Here is a 20,873-nt window from a genome sequence, read left to right as displayed (position 1 = left end):
TCTTTTTCTTCATTCCAGGAATTAGTCAGTTGCCTGTTCCATAAAACACCTTTATAGAAACTGACTTCATTTTCGACGAAATATGAAAATTGTATACGAAAGCTGATTTCTTCACCTTTAAAACGCATTTTGATTTTAGTCGATATGACTCTCTGATCAAAAAATATTGAATTTTTACCGTCGAGTTAATACAAATTTTATTTAAAATTGTTTTCGCGCGAATCACCGGTCGCTTCTAGCGTTGTTTCTAACAGAACGGTTCATTTTACAGAGAAAGTGCTAATAAACATTTTTATTCCAAATTATCTCAGCTACATTTTTTATTTAAAATATTTTGTTCAACGGTTTACAGATTCTTGGTAAATCGATTTTTTCTACTTTCTCTCTACTAAGGGGGATTTTAGGGATAAGCCAGAGTGTAAAAGTGGTAAACTTTTTGCTTATTTTTTGGGTTCCTAAAATTGACATTCTACATTCTCAGCAAAATTCAGCTTATGCGTATGATTTTTAGAGGTTTAGTGGCATTTTCGTCTCTGACGACTGGATTATTTTGGAACCTTAAAAAACCTTCTTCTTCTCCTTCTTCCTCTTTATAAGCAATTCTGCTTGTTCATTGGCGGATTATTGCCTCTATGGAAGATTGTCACACCATCTTTTGGGCGGTCGTCCGATATTTCTTCTGCCGATTGGTGACGTATCTCTTCCTATTTTGACGACACGGGTCTCCTCCATTCTGCTTGTGTGATTATTCCATTTTTTTTTATATTTTGTGTCCATTCATTTATACACTGTACGTTCCATTTTCTTCTAATGTCTTCACTTCTCTTTCGATCTCTCAGCGTATTTCTTGTAATTCTTCTCAGTACTTTCATCTCGGCTGTTTCCAGTGGCCTTTACGTTGTGGCTGTGTCGGGTCTTATTTCTGAGGTATATGTCATTATTGATCTTACACTGGCTTTATAAATTCTTGATTTCATCTCAGTGTTAATGTGTATGTTTCGCCATATAGTGTTATTAAGGCATCCTGCCAGTCTATTTGATTTTTGTACTTGATCTCTCACTTCTTTGTCCAGGTCTTCATAGCTAGACAGTGTAATTCCCAGGTATTTTATTTCCATTACTTGTTCAATACTGATGCCATTAATTTCTATTTTACATCTTCTTTACAAATTCTTTTGTTCTTATGTTAAATCTGTGGACCAGTCTTTGCAGACTATCTTAAAAAACCTGTATGTGATTTTTACGTAAAATCGGTGATGTTTTTACAGGTAGAGTGGAGCATTATAAATTCTTGATTTCATCACAGCGAATGTGTCGGTTACGTCTTATAGTGTTACACAGACATCCTGCTAATCTATTTATTGTTTATACTTGATATATTACTACTTCTTCAACGTATCCATAGCTAAACAGTGTATTCAATATGAAATAGCTACTATATATTTATAATTGAGAGAGAGGCATGGAATGCAAATATACGATAAATCCGAAACCAGAATTAAATGTAATTCCGGACGAACAATTTATGACAGCACACTGTCCAAAAGAGGATTCTCCAGAACATTGCAAAGATAAATTATATTATAATAATGGACGCGGAAAAAAAGTTAAACCATTTTCAGTAAATCGACAGAGAGTGTTCACGCATCCCCTGCTCCAATGTGGTTAAAGAAACTATGTCAAGTAAGTAAAAAGGAGGATTGTTGGAAGTTTTGGACACGTTGAGGACGGCGTGAAATCACACGAATGCCACACACTGGCATACGTGTGATCCCTGTGGTCTGACGTGGCACTATTGGAATGCCACGCCACATCCTTTCATCCTACCGGCACACCGCGGTGTATAGTTTTAGGACTCATAGTACAGTCCTAATTATATTACAAAATACAATGCGCCGTCCTAGCAATCGGTTGATACATGCGGCGGTCCAGTGTTTAAGTTAGTTTTTAGTTGTTGTTATACAGTGGACGGCCGTAGCTCGGCGACAAGATACTGGCATAAGACAGAGCGCACGAGTGCGAATCTCGGCTCCAACAACGACATTTTTATTTCTAAAAATGATGCGAGCCGTTCTCCGTGGTTCGTAGAGTACGTAAAGCCGTGTGCATCGACACTACCTACTTGAAACAGGATTATAGATGGAATGGACGCCGGAATCTATCAGAAAGGATCTCCCCGGCAAAAATGCCGTACAATATTATTATTAGGTTGTTATACAACCCTCCCCAATTGTAATATATTTAAAATAATGTACCTAGCAACATTCGGATTAAGCCTTATTTAAATGTCTCTTTTGACTGTACTATAAATATATTCCTAAAAATAACCTTATTTTGAAAAGGAAAACAAAAGATTTAAACCAAACAGCTCAAATCTCATTTAATAGCTTTAAATACTTTGATAACCTGAAGTTGAGAAATTCTAATTCCTTTATAATTAAAACCGGGACTTTGCTGATGTAGAACAAATAAAAAGAAAACAGAAAAAACAAAAAAATTCGTTCCGTTCGGTTGACGTTTGGAATTTAATTAAATTTCTTTTGTACCAGATAACAATATTGATAAGCGTTGGACAGGTGATGCTAAGGAACGTTGTTCGTTTTCTTTTCTTTTACTTCTCTAATACACCGCCATCTTGTTAAACGCGAACAGATAAGAGGAGCCCGTTTGTATGTAGAGATCGTTTTATTAAATACTATACTCTCCGATCTTCCGCCTCGAAATTTTAAAAATTAATACGTCTCTAAAATTATTCAAACCAACTAAAAATTATGTGTATGAAGTTGTTTAATAAATACGTTTAACTCTCAGTAGTCAAACTTTGTTTTGTGTATTTCCTACAGATCTCTCAAGATATTAAATCGGTTATATTTTATAACCAAAAAATTGTATATTGGATATACACTCAGGCGCAAAAATTCGATAAACTCCTAATTTATAGAGTGTCTCTCTTTATAAACAAAAGAGAGGTTTACACAAAGATATTATATAATTAGATAATTATATTAAAGTCAGGGCTTCAGTCTGGTAGAGGTATCTTGGTCGTTGTTCGTCATGGCTAGACTGCAGAAGATAAAAGAGTGAGATGGAGAAAGAAACACGAAAGAGAAGAAAATCTTGGGCACCACTTTATTTTTGAAAGAAATAGGTAAACCTAGTAAATAAGAGAATAGACAGAAAATAAGATAAGAACGATAACGGGAAAGATACAAAGTGACGAGAACGGAAAGAAAATAAGACAAAAACAATACTAGAGAGATACGTATGGTTCATACAATCATACCTGATAAGGTATGGTAGGTAGGTAAGAGAGAAATAACCTAAGTGCTATACCTTTGCTATAACAGTGTTATATTGATAACTCAAAAATGTTAAGGTTGAACAAAGTTAAATAATTATAAATTATACGTTGCATGTCCATAAGCACTTACAATGGGATTTAGTGTCTCTGCTTGTAAAACTCTCGGTTTTTGGATCGAATAAAAGAAAACAATAAAATGAACTTACAGATTCATATTGGTACGTGTCTGAGAGGTATGCTTTCAGGTAAGGATGCAGTAGTTGTTGTGGACTGGCGCCAATAAACAATTCTGCGGTTGTGTCAACAGAATCACGCAGAGTATCATAGGTATAATACAGCGGCAGGATGATATCTACCGACCTCAACCGTTCGGGGTTCGCGTTTTGTGCTTTTTATACATTACAATATTACATTTATTTTATATATATATATATCACATTTACTTTTTTTTTGAGAATCATGAGTTCGAAGAAGAAGATGATATCTATTGAACTAAAATGTGAAATCATTGAAAAACATGAGCAAGGTGTACGAGTAACTGACTTGGTGATGATGTACGGGCGTACCACATCAATGATATGTACTGTTCTTAAACGGAAGAAGGTGATAAATGGTGTAATGCCAGCTAAGGGCGTTACAATAATTTCTAAGCTCCGAACTTCTCTTCATGAAAAGATGGAGAAACTACTAATGGTGTGGGTGACAGAAAAGCAGCTTCAAGGAGGAACCTTAATACAAAGCATCATATGTGAGAAGGCACGAGCGATTTACGAAGATTTCCTGGAGCAGATCCCACACACTTCCACAAATGATAAATCGGAAGACTCGTTTAAATCCAGTCGGGGCTGGTTTGACAACTTTATAAAAAGGACCGACATTCACTCCGTCGTCAGTTATGGTGAGGCAGCAAATGTGTATGTGAAAGCAGCTAAGGTTTACATCAAAACGTTTTCCAAACTGATAAAAGCCAAAGGATACATCCCCTAGCAAGTCTTCAACTGTGACGAGACAGGGATTCTCTGGAAAAAGATGCCGAATAGGACTTACATAACGGCAGAAGATGTCAGGTCACAAACCTATGAAAGATGGATTAACTCTACTACTTTTGTGCCAATGCGAGTGGCGACTGTAAAATCAAACCTCTTCTAGTGTACCATTCAGAAAATCCCAGAGTGACTTTAAGTTACATAAGATTTTAAAAGAAAAACTACCAGTTATATGGAGGGCAAATCCTAAGGCGTGCGTCACTAGGAAATTCTTTGTGGAGTGGATAAACCTGGTGTTTACCCCTTCTGTTAAATGATATCTACAGCAAAACAACCTACCCATGCAAATTCTTCTTGTCCTCGATAATGCCCCTTCTCACCCACCAAATGTTGAAGATGATTTACTCCAAGAGTTCAAGTTTATAAAGATTCTCTACCTACCAGCCAACACCACTCCTATCTTGCAGCCCACGGATCAGCAAGTGATTTCTAATTTTAAGAAGGTATTATACCAAGCACATTTTTCGGCGCTGCTTTGAGGTGACGGAGAACACAAACCTTACCCTTTGAGTTTTCTATTAGGACCACTTTAACATAGTAATATGCCTAACAATTATTGAGCAGGCCTGGCTAGGTGTTACAACAAGGACCTAACTTCTGCATAGAAGAAGCTGTGACCTGAGGCTGTAGATGAAAGGGCCTGCGAATGACTGGAACTCGAAGTGTCAGTGGTAGATGAGATTGTTTCTCTTGGAAAATCCATAGGTCTAGAGGTGGATGAAAGAGATGTGAACGAACTCAGGAGCTGACAACCGAGAAGTTAGATGAATTACATTTGCAGCAGCATACGGTGGTTCAACGAAAAATTAGTTTTGAAGAGGAGCCAGAATTGAAAGACGTTGTCTCTACAAGGGATGTAAAGGAGATCCTGGGAATGTGGGAGAAAGTTGCAGAGTTCGTGGATAAAAATCAACCTGAAAAAGTTACAACTGGTCGTGCATTGGTGTTGTTCAACGAAACTTACCTAATACATTTCCGCAATATTCTAAAGGGGAAGAAGAAACAAATTTCCTTGGACAGTTTTCATAAACGATCTGTAGATGAAAATCAGCAAAGTGTGACGAAAAAAGCGAAGACCACTGACGAAAATTAAGCGCTTCCGTAAGCACTTCACTTTTTGATATGTTTTTACAGAATGTGTATGTATTTTTGTTACCTATAAATTAATGTTTCTTCTTTTAAATACATTTTTCTTATATTTAAAAACACTTAACAAATAAAACTAACGTGTTTTTTTGGGGACTGGAATGGATTATTGACATTTCAGGTAACTTCAATGGGGAAAATTGCTTTGACATACGAGCAATTTGACATACGAGCAAGATTACAGAACGAATTACACTCGTATGTCGAGGTACCACTGTATTCCAGTTTATAATAAAAATTTACAAATTAGTTTTCGGTGCAAACAAAAAAGTTTGGTCAAAAACTGTACTTTTATTGTATTAAGGTACAAAGTATATTTTCAATACAGTACTTTAATACAATTAAATTTAAAGTGTTTATGTTTTTTTCTCCTTTCCCGTGTCTCTGTAAAATGTCTCTAAATGTTTTTTCTGATACGTCACATTCTCGATGGCATAAGCAACATAAGTCATTCATTATATTGATGTTTTGTCGTACCTTTATTCCAAAGTATCTTTATTCCATAACCGGTTTAGTTTGAACGTTTTCCGTTATTTGAACCTTTATTCACATTTTGAGAACGATTTCCAAAGTGGAAATTGAAACGTCAATGAACGTACTTTAACCTTTAATTGTGGCTTATTCCCATTTAAATAGGAATTACTTTTTAACATGCCACAAGAAAATAGCTTCAGAACTTTATTCACATTATCAAATTTTTAGGAAGAAAGTCCAATGCAAGACTTAAAAGTTTAAGATTGGTCAACATGAGCGGATTGAAAGCATTACTTGTTCAATAGATACGGATAACCCTGAAATAGCCTGTTGTCCACGTTATTTTTATATGTAGTTATTTTTCTACATAAGTAAAGTTCCCAGAAAATGCGACCAATACAGACAACAGACATACACACAGTCGAACCTACGATATCTTTCTCGGCTTCGCTTCTTATTATGGTCTTCAATACATTAAAACTTTTGTCTAATAACCACTTCAGGTAACGATCGAGGCTATCCTGTTCTTAAAACATAATGACGGTATTAGATTTTTGTTTCGATACAGGCCAGCTACAAGCCGCTTATACGTATTTCGAATGTAATGGTCTCCTCAGAATGGTATAGCCACTGCTCTGAACCAAAATAAAAGTCTTTCTCGTCCTAGACAATAGTTATCAAAATAACTATATACGGACGTAACTACGACATCTAAAAACAAAAAGAGAAATCAAACGATTTCTACCTGGCGAAACCGAATTCAAATTTTTACCACTGTGCTTTCTAAAACTTGCAAAGCAAACAGCTTGATAAATTACTCGGCAAGGGAATCTAAAATTGCATTCCACATGCCGTTCATCATGGTCAAAATTCGTAGTGAATTCAGTTTCTGGTACCCCAAACGGAGTAAAGTAATAATACATAATGACGGTATTAGATTTTTGTTTCGATACAGGGCAGCTACAAGCCGCTTATATGTATTTCGACCTCTTTAGGTCTCCTCAGAACGGTATAGCCACTGCTCCGAACCAAAACAAAAATCTTTCCCGTCCTAGACAATAGTTATCAAAATAACTATATACGGACGTTACTACGCCATCTAAAAACAAAAAGAGAAATCAAACGATTTCTACCTGGCGAAAAAACTTATCAAGCTGTTTGCTTTGCAAGTTTTAGAAATCACAGTGGTAAAAATTCGAATTCGGTTTCGCCAGGTGGAAATCGTTTGATTTCTCTTTTTTATCCTGTTCTTATTTTGAAAATTATATACAACCTCCAATAAAAACTACATCAAGGATTAATATTAAATGTTTAAAATTTCCAGGAAAAATACAGAATACAATACATACTTGGTACAATACATTGAAGCAACTATAGTGCTTTTGTTTAAACAGCTCATTGCATACACAAAAGCTCTTTGTTATACTTTCAGTTCGAGGAATTTATGATAAACTATCTAAATAAAAACCGCGTCATGCAATATGTTAGATAAAAACTTATAGAGGATTAATTTTTAATGAAAATCTGACTGAATCAAATAATTTGACTTGTTTTGCATTTAAAATAAATATTATCTTATTATAGGCGAGCGGTTTACCCCTATAAGAATACATAAATATATATTTTTTTTATTTTCTTAAGTGGCCCGAAATTGTTATTAACAAATTAATAACTTACAGGTAACAAAAAACAATTGCCCGAATCGCTTTGAGTAAATTTTTTTAGGTATATCTCATCGAAATAAATACTTTTTCTTTCTTGGTATTTTTTCGGAAAATGCTTATTTTCCGAATTATTTGCAGTTTTTTCTTGAAAAAATGCTTTAATTAATTATTTTTGGATTTTTTTTACTAAAAATCTGCTAAATGAATTGTATTTCTATAAAAAGCTTTAAAATCATTAAACCTTCAAGTACAAGTAAGAATATTTTGACAAGGATAAATATCTTACTGAAAACAGAGAACCAAATATTTCGAATAAGAATTTCCAGCAATCTACCTCTAAGCCCGTACGGTTGCGGCTATACAGGCGCTTGAATTGTTTCGACTTTTTTACTTGTTATTGGTTGAGGGCATCGAATTAGAAGTGAGGGTTATAGCACAGAATACCTCACCCACACGCCTTCCGAGCACAAACATTTAGTTATGTTTAATTAAAAATATTTTCTGTTAATTAATGCTTATATTATTGTTTTGTTTTTTTTTAATATTTTCCACAAACATTATATATCATTTTTATCTGTACTAATAGGACTTTTCGTCAGCCGCCATTTTTTTCGTACAGACAGATTTGACAATGACGTATAATATACACATCATACGTTTATAAATTTATAAAGAAATATTTATTAAATAAATATTTTTATTTAATAAAGAAATAACATTGCTTATAAAGGCTTTAGAAAATTTGTAAAATAATATATGTATTGTCTTAAATGATTTATTTTTTTTTGTTGTTGTTTTTTTTAATGACTAGACTTTCCTTGGTATTTTTAAATTACATAATTATCTATATTATTTATATTACTAACCTAACCCTGGTTGTTTACAAAATGTCTGTTCGAAAAAATGGCTGACACTATTTTATGATGACATGCCCAATTACGGATAATTACATAATTACAAAAATTCAACTGCATTTGTGTACGGTTTTTGTTTGTGTGTTTATGAAAAAGAACATTAATTTTTTTAGTATAAATCACTGCAAAACAAAATAAAGTAAATATTACAATAGAAATAATTAAACGTAGAAAGTTTGTAATATGATTGATGCATTTAAATAGCAGTATCAAAAGTGTTTAAAATGTAAAATTTTAAAATTAAAGTTTAAAATGTTAAAATTGTATAACGATAATTTAGTTTTTTTCCAAATTATTTATTTTATTTTTCATTAAGTTAGTTTATTTACTGTAAGTCTATTTATTTTTCGTAAATATTAATATACTACATTTGGATGCAGAAAGACACCCCCTTCAGTGATATAGAAGAGCTAGATGACGCTCCTAGGGAGGAAGACGTTTGGGAAACTCATGGTCCTTCGGAATATATAGGTCTAAATCGAGTTTTGAGGGTAAGATGTGCACGTTACTTTAGACTGTGTGCCATACGACACGCTCATTGTATTAAATAGTAGGTTGGAAATTAAATTTGTACTTTTTGCTAAAAGGTACATGCTTAATTTTACAACTATAAATAAAAATGCTAGCTAATAATAAAATAAAGCATGTGTATGCATATTATGAATTGTTATTCTATTTATCGTTGTGTTATCGGTAAATAAGTTAGGTGCATTTCTTGTTATATTATAATACCGTCACTGTCTCTTTCGAGGAAAGAGAATAACAGATGCGGATGTTGAGATGTGTACAGGCTTGGACTCTATTCGTTTTCTAAGTGTGCTTTTCTTGTGGATTTTGATGTTCAGTTTTCTCATTTAGTGATCACCATGTTGGGTTTATAATATCATCCTTGTTGCTGTGGCTGTATTGTGATAGTTGAGACCTGTTTGAAAATACTGAGGTCCATTTTTTTGTCTCGTGGTTTGTTCAAGTGTGAATGCTGATTTGACTTATTTACTATATGTTCATCTATTCTATGGGAGATTCGTTGATGGGTTTGTCTTATATATTTTTGGCTACAAATTTCGCAGAATATACTGTAAGGGAACGGGATTTTTTATCGTTGAATCTATTGTTTGTGGGATGAATATGTCGTTGTTATATTGATGATAATAGGTCCAAACAACATCCTTCCTACATATGTAATGACCACTTACCAATCACATCATATGGAGTGGAAAAAGCAATATCACTACTAAAAGATGGCAAAGCTCCTGAACCTAACAATGCATACGCTGAATTCAGTAAGCTGTTTAACAACGAAGGTACTCAATGACTAACAACAATAATTAAATATTTAAACCGAGTAATACAAAGATCATGGCTGAAGTCGACGTTTATTGCTCTACCAAAGAAAACAAAATTCGTATCCTGCAATGATTTCTGGACCATCAGCTTAATAAGCCACATTTTTTGGAGAGATGTTAACAAGCTGATGGAGATATTAACAAATATTTACTGGAATCAAACATCGTCTATCCGTACAGAGACAGGAAAATCCGATAATTCAAATCAAAATCAAACGTGGGGTCCGACAGGGATGTATACTATAACCCTTGCTGTTTAACATTCGGAGGAAATCTTTCAAGAAGCAGTAGAGGATGTTGAAGCCGGAATTAGAATTAACGGAGAATGTATTGAAAACATCAGAGACGTGAATGACAAGGTGGTATTCGCTGACAGTTATGAAGCCCTCTAGGAGGTAATGAATAGAATCACAGAAGTGAGTCAGAGATGTGGACTTTTACTAAACATTAAGAAAACAAAATGTATGATGATCTCTAAGAAGGAACAACAAATTGAAAGAATAAGTGTTAATGGTCAACCAATATAAAGCGTAAAAACATACACCTACCTTGGTACGAACGTCAATGAAAATTGGGAGCATTGCTTAGAAATAAAATATAGGATAGAGAAAGCAAGATCTGCATTTAAAAAAAAATGGCTGAGCTATTCAAATGCCATGAATTATCAGTACCCATAAAAATCAGGTTACTAAGATGTTATATCTTTCCTATACTGTTGTACGTAGTTGAGTCGTGGACTCTCACAGACGCTACCTGCAAGAAAATTGAGGCTTTCGAAATGTGGCTTTATCGTCGAATCCTGAAGATCTCCTATACCGACCACGTTACTAACTAGGACGTTTTATTAAGAATGCAAAAAGGAAGAGTTGTTAACCGCAATAAAAACAACCAAAATCGAATACCTCGGTCACATCATGAGGAACAGCGAAAGATATGAGTTGCTGCAATTAATTCTTCAAGGAAAAGTAGAAGGAAAACGGGGACCAGGAAGGCGAAGGATTTCCTGGCTGAAAAATCTGCGTACGTGGTTCCACACAACAAACACAAATCTTGTCAGAGCAGCAGTTTGAAAAATACAGATTCCAATGATGGTCGCCAAAATCCGAAACGGATAGGCACTACAAGAAGAAGGATATTGATCTGCATTAGATTCGTCCAATTATATCAGTAGTTCCCCTAATATAGGATAGGAAGGGTTTTGATTTAATTTATATGGGATCTTTTTGTTGTTGTTCTGCTTGCTGTGTGGGGTTGTTGTTTCTACAGCCATGTTGCTTGAAGATGTGCTTTATTTTGTTACTTGTTAAAGTATCGCTTAGCCGTCGGGATCTGTTAAAGGCGGTATTAGCAAATACAAGGATCTGCCAACAACAATGTTCGCGTAAAATGCTTTGCTTTGTGAAATCTTATTTAATTTACGATCCGCCAAAACGGTTATGGGCTCTTTTTGATGTTTCCCTTTATATTACATTATATTTGTATGACCGCATATAACCGTCAGCATATAACTCGTTAACGATTGTTTTTAAGGGAGTAAAGTCCGAATGCACTTAACAAGCCATTGTTTTGTTTGAATTGTATTTTTTTACATCAGGAATCAAAGTTTTAGCAACACATAAATTCAGATTTTTCCATTATTTTAACGACTAAAAGCATCATTACTTCAACTATCGTAACTTGTAAACTACTGATCCAATCAAGTCTTAATTTTAACAAGTGGCTTTTGAAGTTTCGTACTTCCTAAATTATATGGATTGGCTATCAGTGGTACCATCTATATGTCGAATACGAGACTTATTAAATGGTGTGGTGTATTAGTAAAGTTGTCACACCATAATGATTCTAGATCTTCCATTTATTTTTTCGTTTGGATTTATCTTGTGAGCTTCGTCTATATTGCAAGCCTTTTTAAGTTGTTACCAATTTCCTGTTCGTGAGGCAGTTTCCCAATAATAAAAACAAATTTTATACGAGGGTCATTCCTAAAATAAGGTTTCCATGAGTTTTAAAAACAGGCAGCTTTATTTTTGTTCTTAGTGTTTCATTTCATCATTGGTGCTACGACTAAAAAAGCCTCGACCTTTCCAAGTCTATTACGCCAGTCAGTTCTATCCATTGCCAACTGTTGCCAGTTTGCTGCGCCTATTTGTCTACCATCCTCATCTACACCATCCCTCCATCTGAGTTTTGGTCTACCCCTACTTCTACTTCCCACAGGTTGTGACAAGGATTCTTCTAGGAGGGTTGTTCTGCTGTGATCTTGCCAGATGTCCTGCCCATCTTAGTCTTCCTATTTTTATAAAGGATACTACGTCTTTACCACCAAATATATGTTTATATCTGTGATATATCTCGTAGTTGTACCTCCTTCTCCAAACACCATTTTCACAGATGCCACCAAATATTCTTCTCAAGATCCTTCGTTCAAATATAAGCAGGAGATTTTCATCTGCCTTGGAAATGGTCCATGTCTCCGACCCATATGTCAACACTGGTTGTATAAGGTTTTTGTATATGGTTATTTTTGTTTTTTGGCTTAAGTTTCTGCTTCTCATATGTCTACTCAATCCAAAATAGCATTTGTTTGCTAGGATTATTCTTCGCTTGATTTTTTCCGTCATGACGTTCTCCTTGGTGATCAGAGAGCCTAAGTATGTGAATTTGTCCACCACTTCAAAGGTAGAATTATCAACCGTGAATTGGTGGCCGATGTTTCTGGCTCTATTGTTGGGTGTTGATGCCATTATCTTAGTTTTATTTTCATTTACTTGCAGGCCCATATTTTTTGAGGCGTTTGACAAGGTGGTATACATTTCTTCTAGCTTGCGTGTTGTGCGGGCAACTAGATCAACATCATCTGCATATGCCAAAATTTGGGATGATTTATTAAAAATGTTTCCTCTGCTGTCAATTTCGGCATCCCTGACCGCCTTTTCCAAAGCTATGTTAAAAAGGAGACACGCCAGCGCCTGTCGCAGCCCAACATGCGTCTCATCGTTGTGACTGTGTTATACATCGTTTTAAAACTTAAAACTTACGCTATTTTTCTATATAATAAATCGCCGTTTCTGTCCAAACATTTTTGCAGACGATACTTTAACTTTTTTATTCCCATGTTATAGAATTCTACCGCTAATCTTTTGAGAAATCGAATAACCTCTTCCTTGACTTCATCATCGGTAATCCATAAGCCACACAAGTGTTTCTTTAATTTTGGGAATAAATAATAATCACTTGGTGCTAGGTCTGGAATATACGGGGCAGGTCACAACAGTCCAACCAAAATCTCTCAGCTGTTGTTCAGTTTGATGTGAGACACGGGGTCGAGCGTTGTCATGGAGAAGCCTCACACTACTGGACAATTTTTCTGTTAATATCTTATGAATTGTGATGTGGGAAGTCTCAGGAATGCACAGAGCAAGAATGTTAATGGTGACGCTCTGATCTTCAAGTAATATTCTTTCAACTTTTTCGACAATTTCGTCTGAAACTGAAAGCCTTCCGCTCTTAACTTCATCGTGAATTTCCGTTCGACCTTCACTAAATTCTCTACACCATTGGCGAACATGTTAAATAAATATGCACTTTTTCTCATAAACTTCGATTAACTGACGATGAACGTTAATAGGTGAAATCCGTTTTACATTTAAAAAATGTATAACGTAAAAATAATATATACATAACACGAATTTCACATCTGGCGGTAACAACAATCGGGAGCTCCATCTTCGAAGGCTGCTAGGCGCCTAGGCCGGCACTGAGCAATGCAGATATGCGTAAATGGTGGGGTGAGAGAGAGGAAGTGTTGATGCGTAAGGCTGTGTTGCCAGATTTCTACCAGCACGTCGCATTCTTTCTTAGCGGCATAGGAAACCTATTTTACGAATCATCATTTTGGCTTTACAACCCTGTGTGGGTCCTAGCCTCCCCAAGAATTTTTTTCCAGTCGTTCCTAGCCATCGCCTTCCTCCGCCAAGCACGTATTTCCATATTTCTCATATCTTGATCTATGTTATCTAGGAATCTTGTTCTGGGTCTTCCTCTTCTTCTTTGACCAATAGGTCTATCAAGGAGCGTTTTTCTAGCTGGGTTGGTTTGCTCCATCCGCATTACATGGCCTACCCACCTCAGACGTCCTATCTTAATGTGTTTTACGATATCTGGTTCCTGGTATATTCTATAGAGTTCGAAGTTGTATCGTCTTCTCCAGACACCATTTTCATTTACCGCCCCATAGATTCGTCTTAGTATTTTTCTTTCGAAACATCCTAACATGTTTTCATTGCTTTTTGTTAAAGTCCAGGTTTCTGAACCATATGTTAGGACTGGGCGTATTATTGTTGTGTAGAGTTTTACTTTTGTATTTCTTGATATAACTGTAGATTTAAAAAGGAGATTAAGCCCAAAATAGCATCTATTAGCCGTGCAAATTCTGCGGTTTATCTCTGCGGTAGTGTCATTTTCAGTATTGACAAGCGTTCCCAGGTATAAAAATTCGTTAACTGCTTCGATGACGTCGTTTTTTATAACAAGTGGCCGTAGTATTTGTGGTTGCGTACCTATTGTCATGTATTTCGTTTTATTGGTGTTTATTATTAAACCCATTTTTGTGGCCGCTTCCTTTACTGCTACGTACGCCTCTCGTGCTGCGTTTTCCGTTCTCCCAACAATATTGATATCATCAGCATATGCTAGGATTTGCATAGATTTGTTATATATTAAACCGGTAGTTGTGATTTGTGACGTACGTATTACTTTTTCCAGAGCTAGATTGAATAGTATACAGAGAGTGGGTCTCCCTGACGTAGCCAGAGTCGTACAGAGTCGTAGGCTGCCTTGTAGTCTATAAATATGTGGTGCGTGTCTACGCCGTATTCCATTGTTTTCTCTAGAATTTGTCTCAGGGTTGAAATCTGATGAATTGTTGATTTACCACCTCTGAAACCAGCCTGGTATTGTCCTATTATTCGCTCTGCATATAGTGCCGTACGATGGCATAGTATATTGGAGAATATTTTGTACGCTGCATTTAGGAGCGTAATTCCTCGATGGTTAGAGCATTCAAAGATATCTCCCTTTTTGTGTATGGTGCAAAGTATTCCAATATTCCAATCACTGGGAAGGGACTTCTGTATCCATATTTCTTTTATAAGCTGCTGTAGCGCTATTATGATATCGTGGCCACCTTCTTTATATAATTCCGCGGGGAGATTATCTATTCCGGGTGATTTGTTTCTGGCTAGTTTGTTTACAGCGTCTTTAACTTCCAGGATCGTTGGTGGATCCTCCTCCCTCTCGTCTGCTCCGCTTACCTCACAGCTTTCGTGTTCCGGGTTTTCTTCTTCTTCCTCTATATTAAGTATCTGGTAAAATATTCCGTCCATCGGTTTAGTACGTCTGTTCTTGTTGTTAATAGATCACCATTCAAACTTCTACATTGATTTGTGTTTGCGTTGAATTCTTTTCTGTTGATGTTAACTTTCTTATAGAATGTTCTGAATTCTTTCTCTCTGTTGAGGTTTTCTATATATTGTAGTTCCTTTTTTTAGGTGGTTTCGTTTCTTCATTCTGTGTATTTTCTTTTCTTCTCTTCTATTTTACGATTGACCCTCGTATTATTTGGTAATTTCAATTTAACTTAGCCTTATTAAAAGTTTGACTAAGTTTTATATATGCAACAGGAGTATTTTTTTTTTATTTCAAAATATATACAAAGTGTATCATCATCATCAGTGACGCATTCGACAACCTTCTATAAAACTTCCTTGAAATATAAAGTTGATAAATATTTGGTATGAAAGTGGAAAAAGTATGCATCATTGTTGAACACCCATAGCTTTCTTCTAATTCTCTGATTTCAACTTTACTTTTAAATGTTTTTCATGTAACACTTTTGTTACCACACAAGTGAATATTTACCTTTTAATTTTTATTCATTTCTATATTAAACACATGTTTTGTTTAGATAAAAACAAATTAATACACAATCGAAATAAAATATTTAGGTTAGATGTAAATGTAAGTGTGGCACACAGTTTGATACGTGTTAAAAGGGCACGTTTATCAGCATGAAAATATTAGAAGCATCCCCTAAACTCTTCTTCTTATTCTCTCATTAACTATCTCCTTTGAAACCATTTTTAAAGTAATTGTTTTTTGGATAGCGATAGTTGACAGTTTTTTTAAATAGATAGTAGCAAGTAAAAAAATATTGAAAATTTATTATGTCATAGCTTGTCCATAAGTTGTTATACTACAAAAGTGAAAACTAAAATAGAAAATTATTGGTTATTTTGAAATTTGCCTAAGTTTTTAAATATTTACTTTCCCTGGAAGAAAACAATATTAAATTTCACATGTTTGTTCGTATATGCACACATGTATGTAGTGGGTATGTTTATGGATGAAAAGGAGACAGTTGTAGGCCCATTCTCCGCAGTTATGCCTTATTGATATAGAAAACATTGTCGATGATAACCATATTCTTTGCACTGAAGTGACATATATGAAGCACACTCCAGAAAGTGATACGTTTTATATAATATTCAAAAGCTTACACTCGTAAATGAAAGAATTATCAACCGTAAAACAGGAAACCCAATAGATCCGTTAAAAGGTGACTATAAAGACGAGTGGTGTCATTATAATGTTTTTATTTGGTTATTACTGAACTTTATTATACTTTTATAATACTATTTTTAATACAACTATTATATTTTTCAACAGAATCCTCTGGTAGAACCCATATCCATTTGTTATTCCAATCCTTATTAGAAAAAATAAAAATTCGTACGCTATTTTTAGGTTAAGATTAAAAGTTAGTGTCATTATTTGTCACTGTTGCATGGTTAGAATTAAACTCTTTTAAAAAGTATGCGGTCCCCTCCACCATCTTCATTAATAGCACATTTAAGCACATACGTTGATTTAATAAGAAAAAATGTATAAACTGTCAATTATTATCCAAGCATGATCCCATAATAGGATTTTTGTATGAATCACCTCATTTAAAATCTATAGTCTTCCTATATCATCTCACTTATTCGTAAAAATAATTTCATATTTCACTGGAAATGCGAACGCAAGTCTGTATCTACAATATATTATCTGGAACTGCAACATTTGGAAAATTATTCCTGAATGCATGGTTCGCAATACCAATTACTATTTTTTTAGCAGTAATTTTTTTGATATAGGAGTAGAAAATATAACGAGACATAAACGTTTCTTGTCACCTTTTTACAGGAAAAATTAAGATTTTAGTACAAATTATAATACTTATACTCGGAATATAGACAAATTGGGCGAGCTCAGTAATATCCATGTATTGTGACATATCTCTTCATCTCTACAAGTCTCTCTTCACTGTCGAGTTAAATGCAGTAAACTTCTGTATCTGCCACAAGCAGTAGTATATTCGATATAATAGTACGAGAACAGTGCGGATTTATGATGTATACCTTGCTACAGCTCAATGAACCGTACATTTAGATACCTTAATATATATATATATATATATATATATATATATATATATATATATATATATATATATACTATAACTATGTATATATAACTGTTTTGGATGGGTTGGAGTCAATAAAAGGTTCCAACCTATCCAAAACAGTTATATATTTTTTCCAAACGAGTCACAAGTACTTGTTTTTTCTTATATATATATATATATATATATATATATATATATATATCTGTATATATATATATATACTTCTTATTGCGCCGTCTCCTTTCGAAGGTTGGCCATCCAATTGTAGCTTTGAAAACTGAAAGATTTCTGTGGATGAGCGGTCAAACCATCACCTCAGGTCTTTCAGCCACGAGTTCTGGCGTCTTCCAACTGATCTTTTGCCCTGCCCTTTACCTTGTAATATGATGTAGAGTAATTTATATCTTTCACCTCTCAACACATGACCCAAGTATTCTATTTTCTCTTTTTGATTATCTTCTTCTTCTTGATGTGCCTATCCGTTACGAATGTTGGCGATCATCATGGCAATCTTTATCTTATCTGCAGCAGCGCGGAAAAGCTGCACAGATGTCATATTGAACCAGATTCTGAGGTTCTTTAACCAAGATGTTCTTCTTCTTCCTGGACCTTGTTGTCCAAATATTTTTCCTTGTAGGATGGCTTGAAGGAGAGCATATCTGGATTCATTTCGCATATGTCCGAAGAACTGTAACTTTCGAGATTTGATGGTGGTCAGTACCTCTCGGTTCTTATTCATTCTTCTGAGGCTCGGTCAGTCCACGGGATCTTAAGCATTCTCCGATATAGCCACATCTCAAATGTTTCCAGTTTTCTGCACATATCTTCGTTTAAGATTCACGATTCAACACCATAAAAAAGGACAGAGAAGACGTAGCATCGCAGCATTCTTACTTTTGTATCAAGAGGGAGGTTGTGACTCTTAAAGAAGGCCCCCATCCGATTGAAGGTGGATCTAGCTTTTCCGATGCGTGCTCTAATCTCCTGGTTGTTGGTCCATTCTTCATTTATTATGGTACCGAGGTAGGTGTAGTGCGTCACTCTTTCTACAGGGGATTGGTTGACGTAGAGTTGACCTTCTGTTATCCTTTTCTTGCTAATTATCATAAGCTTTGTCTTCTTAACGTTTATATTGAGTCCATATTGTTGACTGTTTTGATTATACTGAGTAATTATTTTTGTTTACTCATGCGCCGAAGTTCCGTACCATTGGTAACTTTTTGTATCCATAGAATTCTCAGCATCCGTCTGTATATATATATTTTAAAGGCATCTATTTTTTTTTCTCTATTTCAGAGTCCATTGTGCAACTTTCACAGCCATACAGCAAAACAGAGAAAACATAACATCTGATCATTCGAATTCTGAGCTCAAGACTGAGGTCTGATGTAAAAAAAATTTTTATGTTCATGAGTGTTTTCCTCGCTTGTTCGATTCTTGACAGGATTTCTTTTTTTGGATTATACTGGCTGTTGATATTTGGCCCAAATATTTTATGGAATGTTCTATTATTTGTCCCTTGGCATACAAAACGTTTGTTGGTATCTTTGAAAATACTAGAATTTTAGTTTTGGATTCATTTAGATGTAAACTGAACATTTCGCTATGACGAACTACCGCATTTATTATATTTTGTAGTTTTTGTGCGTTGCTTGCTATAAGGACGGTATCATCAGCGAACTTGATGTTGTTTATGCTGGTTCTGTTAATCTTGATTCCACCTTGAACCTCGTCTAATGCTTTTCTGAATATAGATTTCAAATACAGATTAAATAATAGTGGTGATAGGACGCAACCTTGTCGCACTCCTCGTCGGATTCGTATATCTTCGGATGCTGTGTGCTCTATTTCAATTGTTGCTGTTTGGCGCCAATATAGTTCTGAGATAATTCGCAAGTCTTGTTCGTCAATTCCAGTTGTTCTCAGAATTTCGATCATCTTTTGATGGTTGACGCAGTCAAATGTTTTTCGATAATCAATAAAACATGCATATACATCGACATTCAAGTCTCTGCATCGTTGTGTTAACACATTTAAGGCAAAAACAGCTTCTCGTGTTCCCAATCCATTTCGAAATCCGAATTGAATTTGACTCATCTGAAACTCACAGTTTTTGTAAATTCTTAATTGTTAATTTTAGCCAGTCTAATGATTTAAGTCGAGGCTTTTACTTTCGTTGTCTGCAATTAATTTAAGTATTTCGACATTGATATTGTCTGGACCGGTGGCTTTTCCGTTCTTCTGAATTTTTACTGCATAAATAACTTTTGTTATTTTTGGACCTTTTTCATTTATTCGATCATTCGTAGATAATGGAAAACAAAGTCTATCATCGTCAAAAAGTGTCTGAATGTATTCTTTTCATCTCTTAAGTTTGTCTTCTGTACCAATGATTATCTCGTTATTATTATTTCTTAATATTGTTTCTTGTCTCTTTCTGTGTGTACTTGTCATTTCTTTCACTTCTTTATGGACATTAAAGGTGTCGTATCTTTCCTGAAGTTGTTCAATTTCTAGACATTTGGTTGACATCCAGTTTTCTTTAGCTTCTCTGCACTTTTTCTAATGATTTTATTGACTCGTTTGTATTCTATTGGGTTGTTTTATCTTTTCGTCTTACGTCCATGAGGTCCATGATCTCTTTCGTTATCCATTCTTGTTTTCTGTTATTTTTCGTGAACCGATTTATTATATATATTATTAATCTTTTAGCAAAAGCTTGTTATCGCTTTCATGAATTGAAAAGCTAATATATGGTGTAGGAGCATAATTAGTCAAACTCCCATTTTTGATTCGGCATACCTGCCTCACCAGACATTCAGACTGAATACAAAATCAAACATGGAGAGGTCAACGAGTCTCCCTTCATTGTTTTCCACTCAAGTGTGATGGTGATGAACGATAACGATTTAATAATATCGTTTTCCATTCTTTGCGCTCTGCGAAATGTGCAAAACTTTACATCTTTTAGCAAAAGCTTGTTATCACTTTGAATAATTGAAAACCCGTAGGATTTTGTATTCAGCCCGAGTGTTTGATGAGGCAGGGACGCCGAAATGACGTCGTACACTCTGTTGATTACTGATTCAAACATGGGAGGTTGAAGAATTTTGCTCCTACGCCATATATTGGCTTTTCAATTCATATATGTATATATATATATATATATATATATATATATATATATATATATATATATATATATATATATATACCACCACTCTTCGAGTGTACCTTAGCTTATTTTGGATTCACGGTCGTACTCCTTTTCTCGATATATATATATATATATATATATATATATATATATATATATATATATATGTTATGTTATATAACATATGGTTTACTTTAATGAACTCCAATACAATAGAATTTAAACAAAATATGTTGAATTTGATAATTAAGATATCTGGATAATGTTAATTGCAGCCGCCAAATTACTAATTAGATTTTTTATTATATATCTTAGGGT

The 20,873-nt window shown here is 34.6% G+C and overlaps 1 protein-coding gene across 1 annotated transcript in view; it reads left to right on the top strand.

Annotated features, from left to right (window-relative positions):
* LOC140442373 (fat-like cadherin-related tumor suppressor homolog) overlaps positions 1 to 20,873 on the top strand; it is a 965,522-nt gene that overhangs the window by 778,131 nt on the left and 166,518 nt on the right. The window contains exon 6 of the mRNA XM_072533469.1: positions 8,926 to 9,036. Within this exon, the coding sequence (XP_072389570.1) occupies positions 8,926 to 9,036 (111 nt within the window). The remainder of the gene's footprint in view (positions 1 to 8,925; positions 9,037 to 20,873) is intronic.

The sequence above is a fragment of the Diabrotica undecimpunctata genome, chromosome 1 (assembly GCF_040954645.1).
Source record: "Diabrotica undecimpunctata isolate CICGRU chromosome 1, icDiaUnde3, whole genome shotgun sequence".
NCBI lineage: Eukaryota > Metazoa > Arthropoda > Insecta > Coleoptera > Chrysomelidae > Diabrotica > Diabrotica undecimpunctata.
The sequence above is the reverse complement of the archived record's forward strand: the minus strand, read 5'-3'. Positions and strand labels throughout refer to the sequence as shown.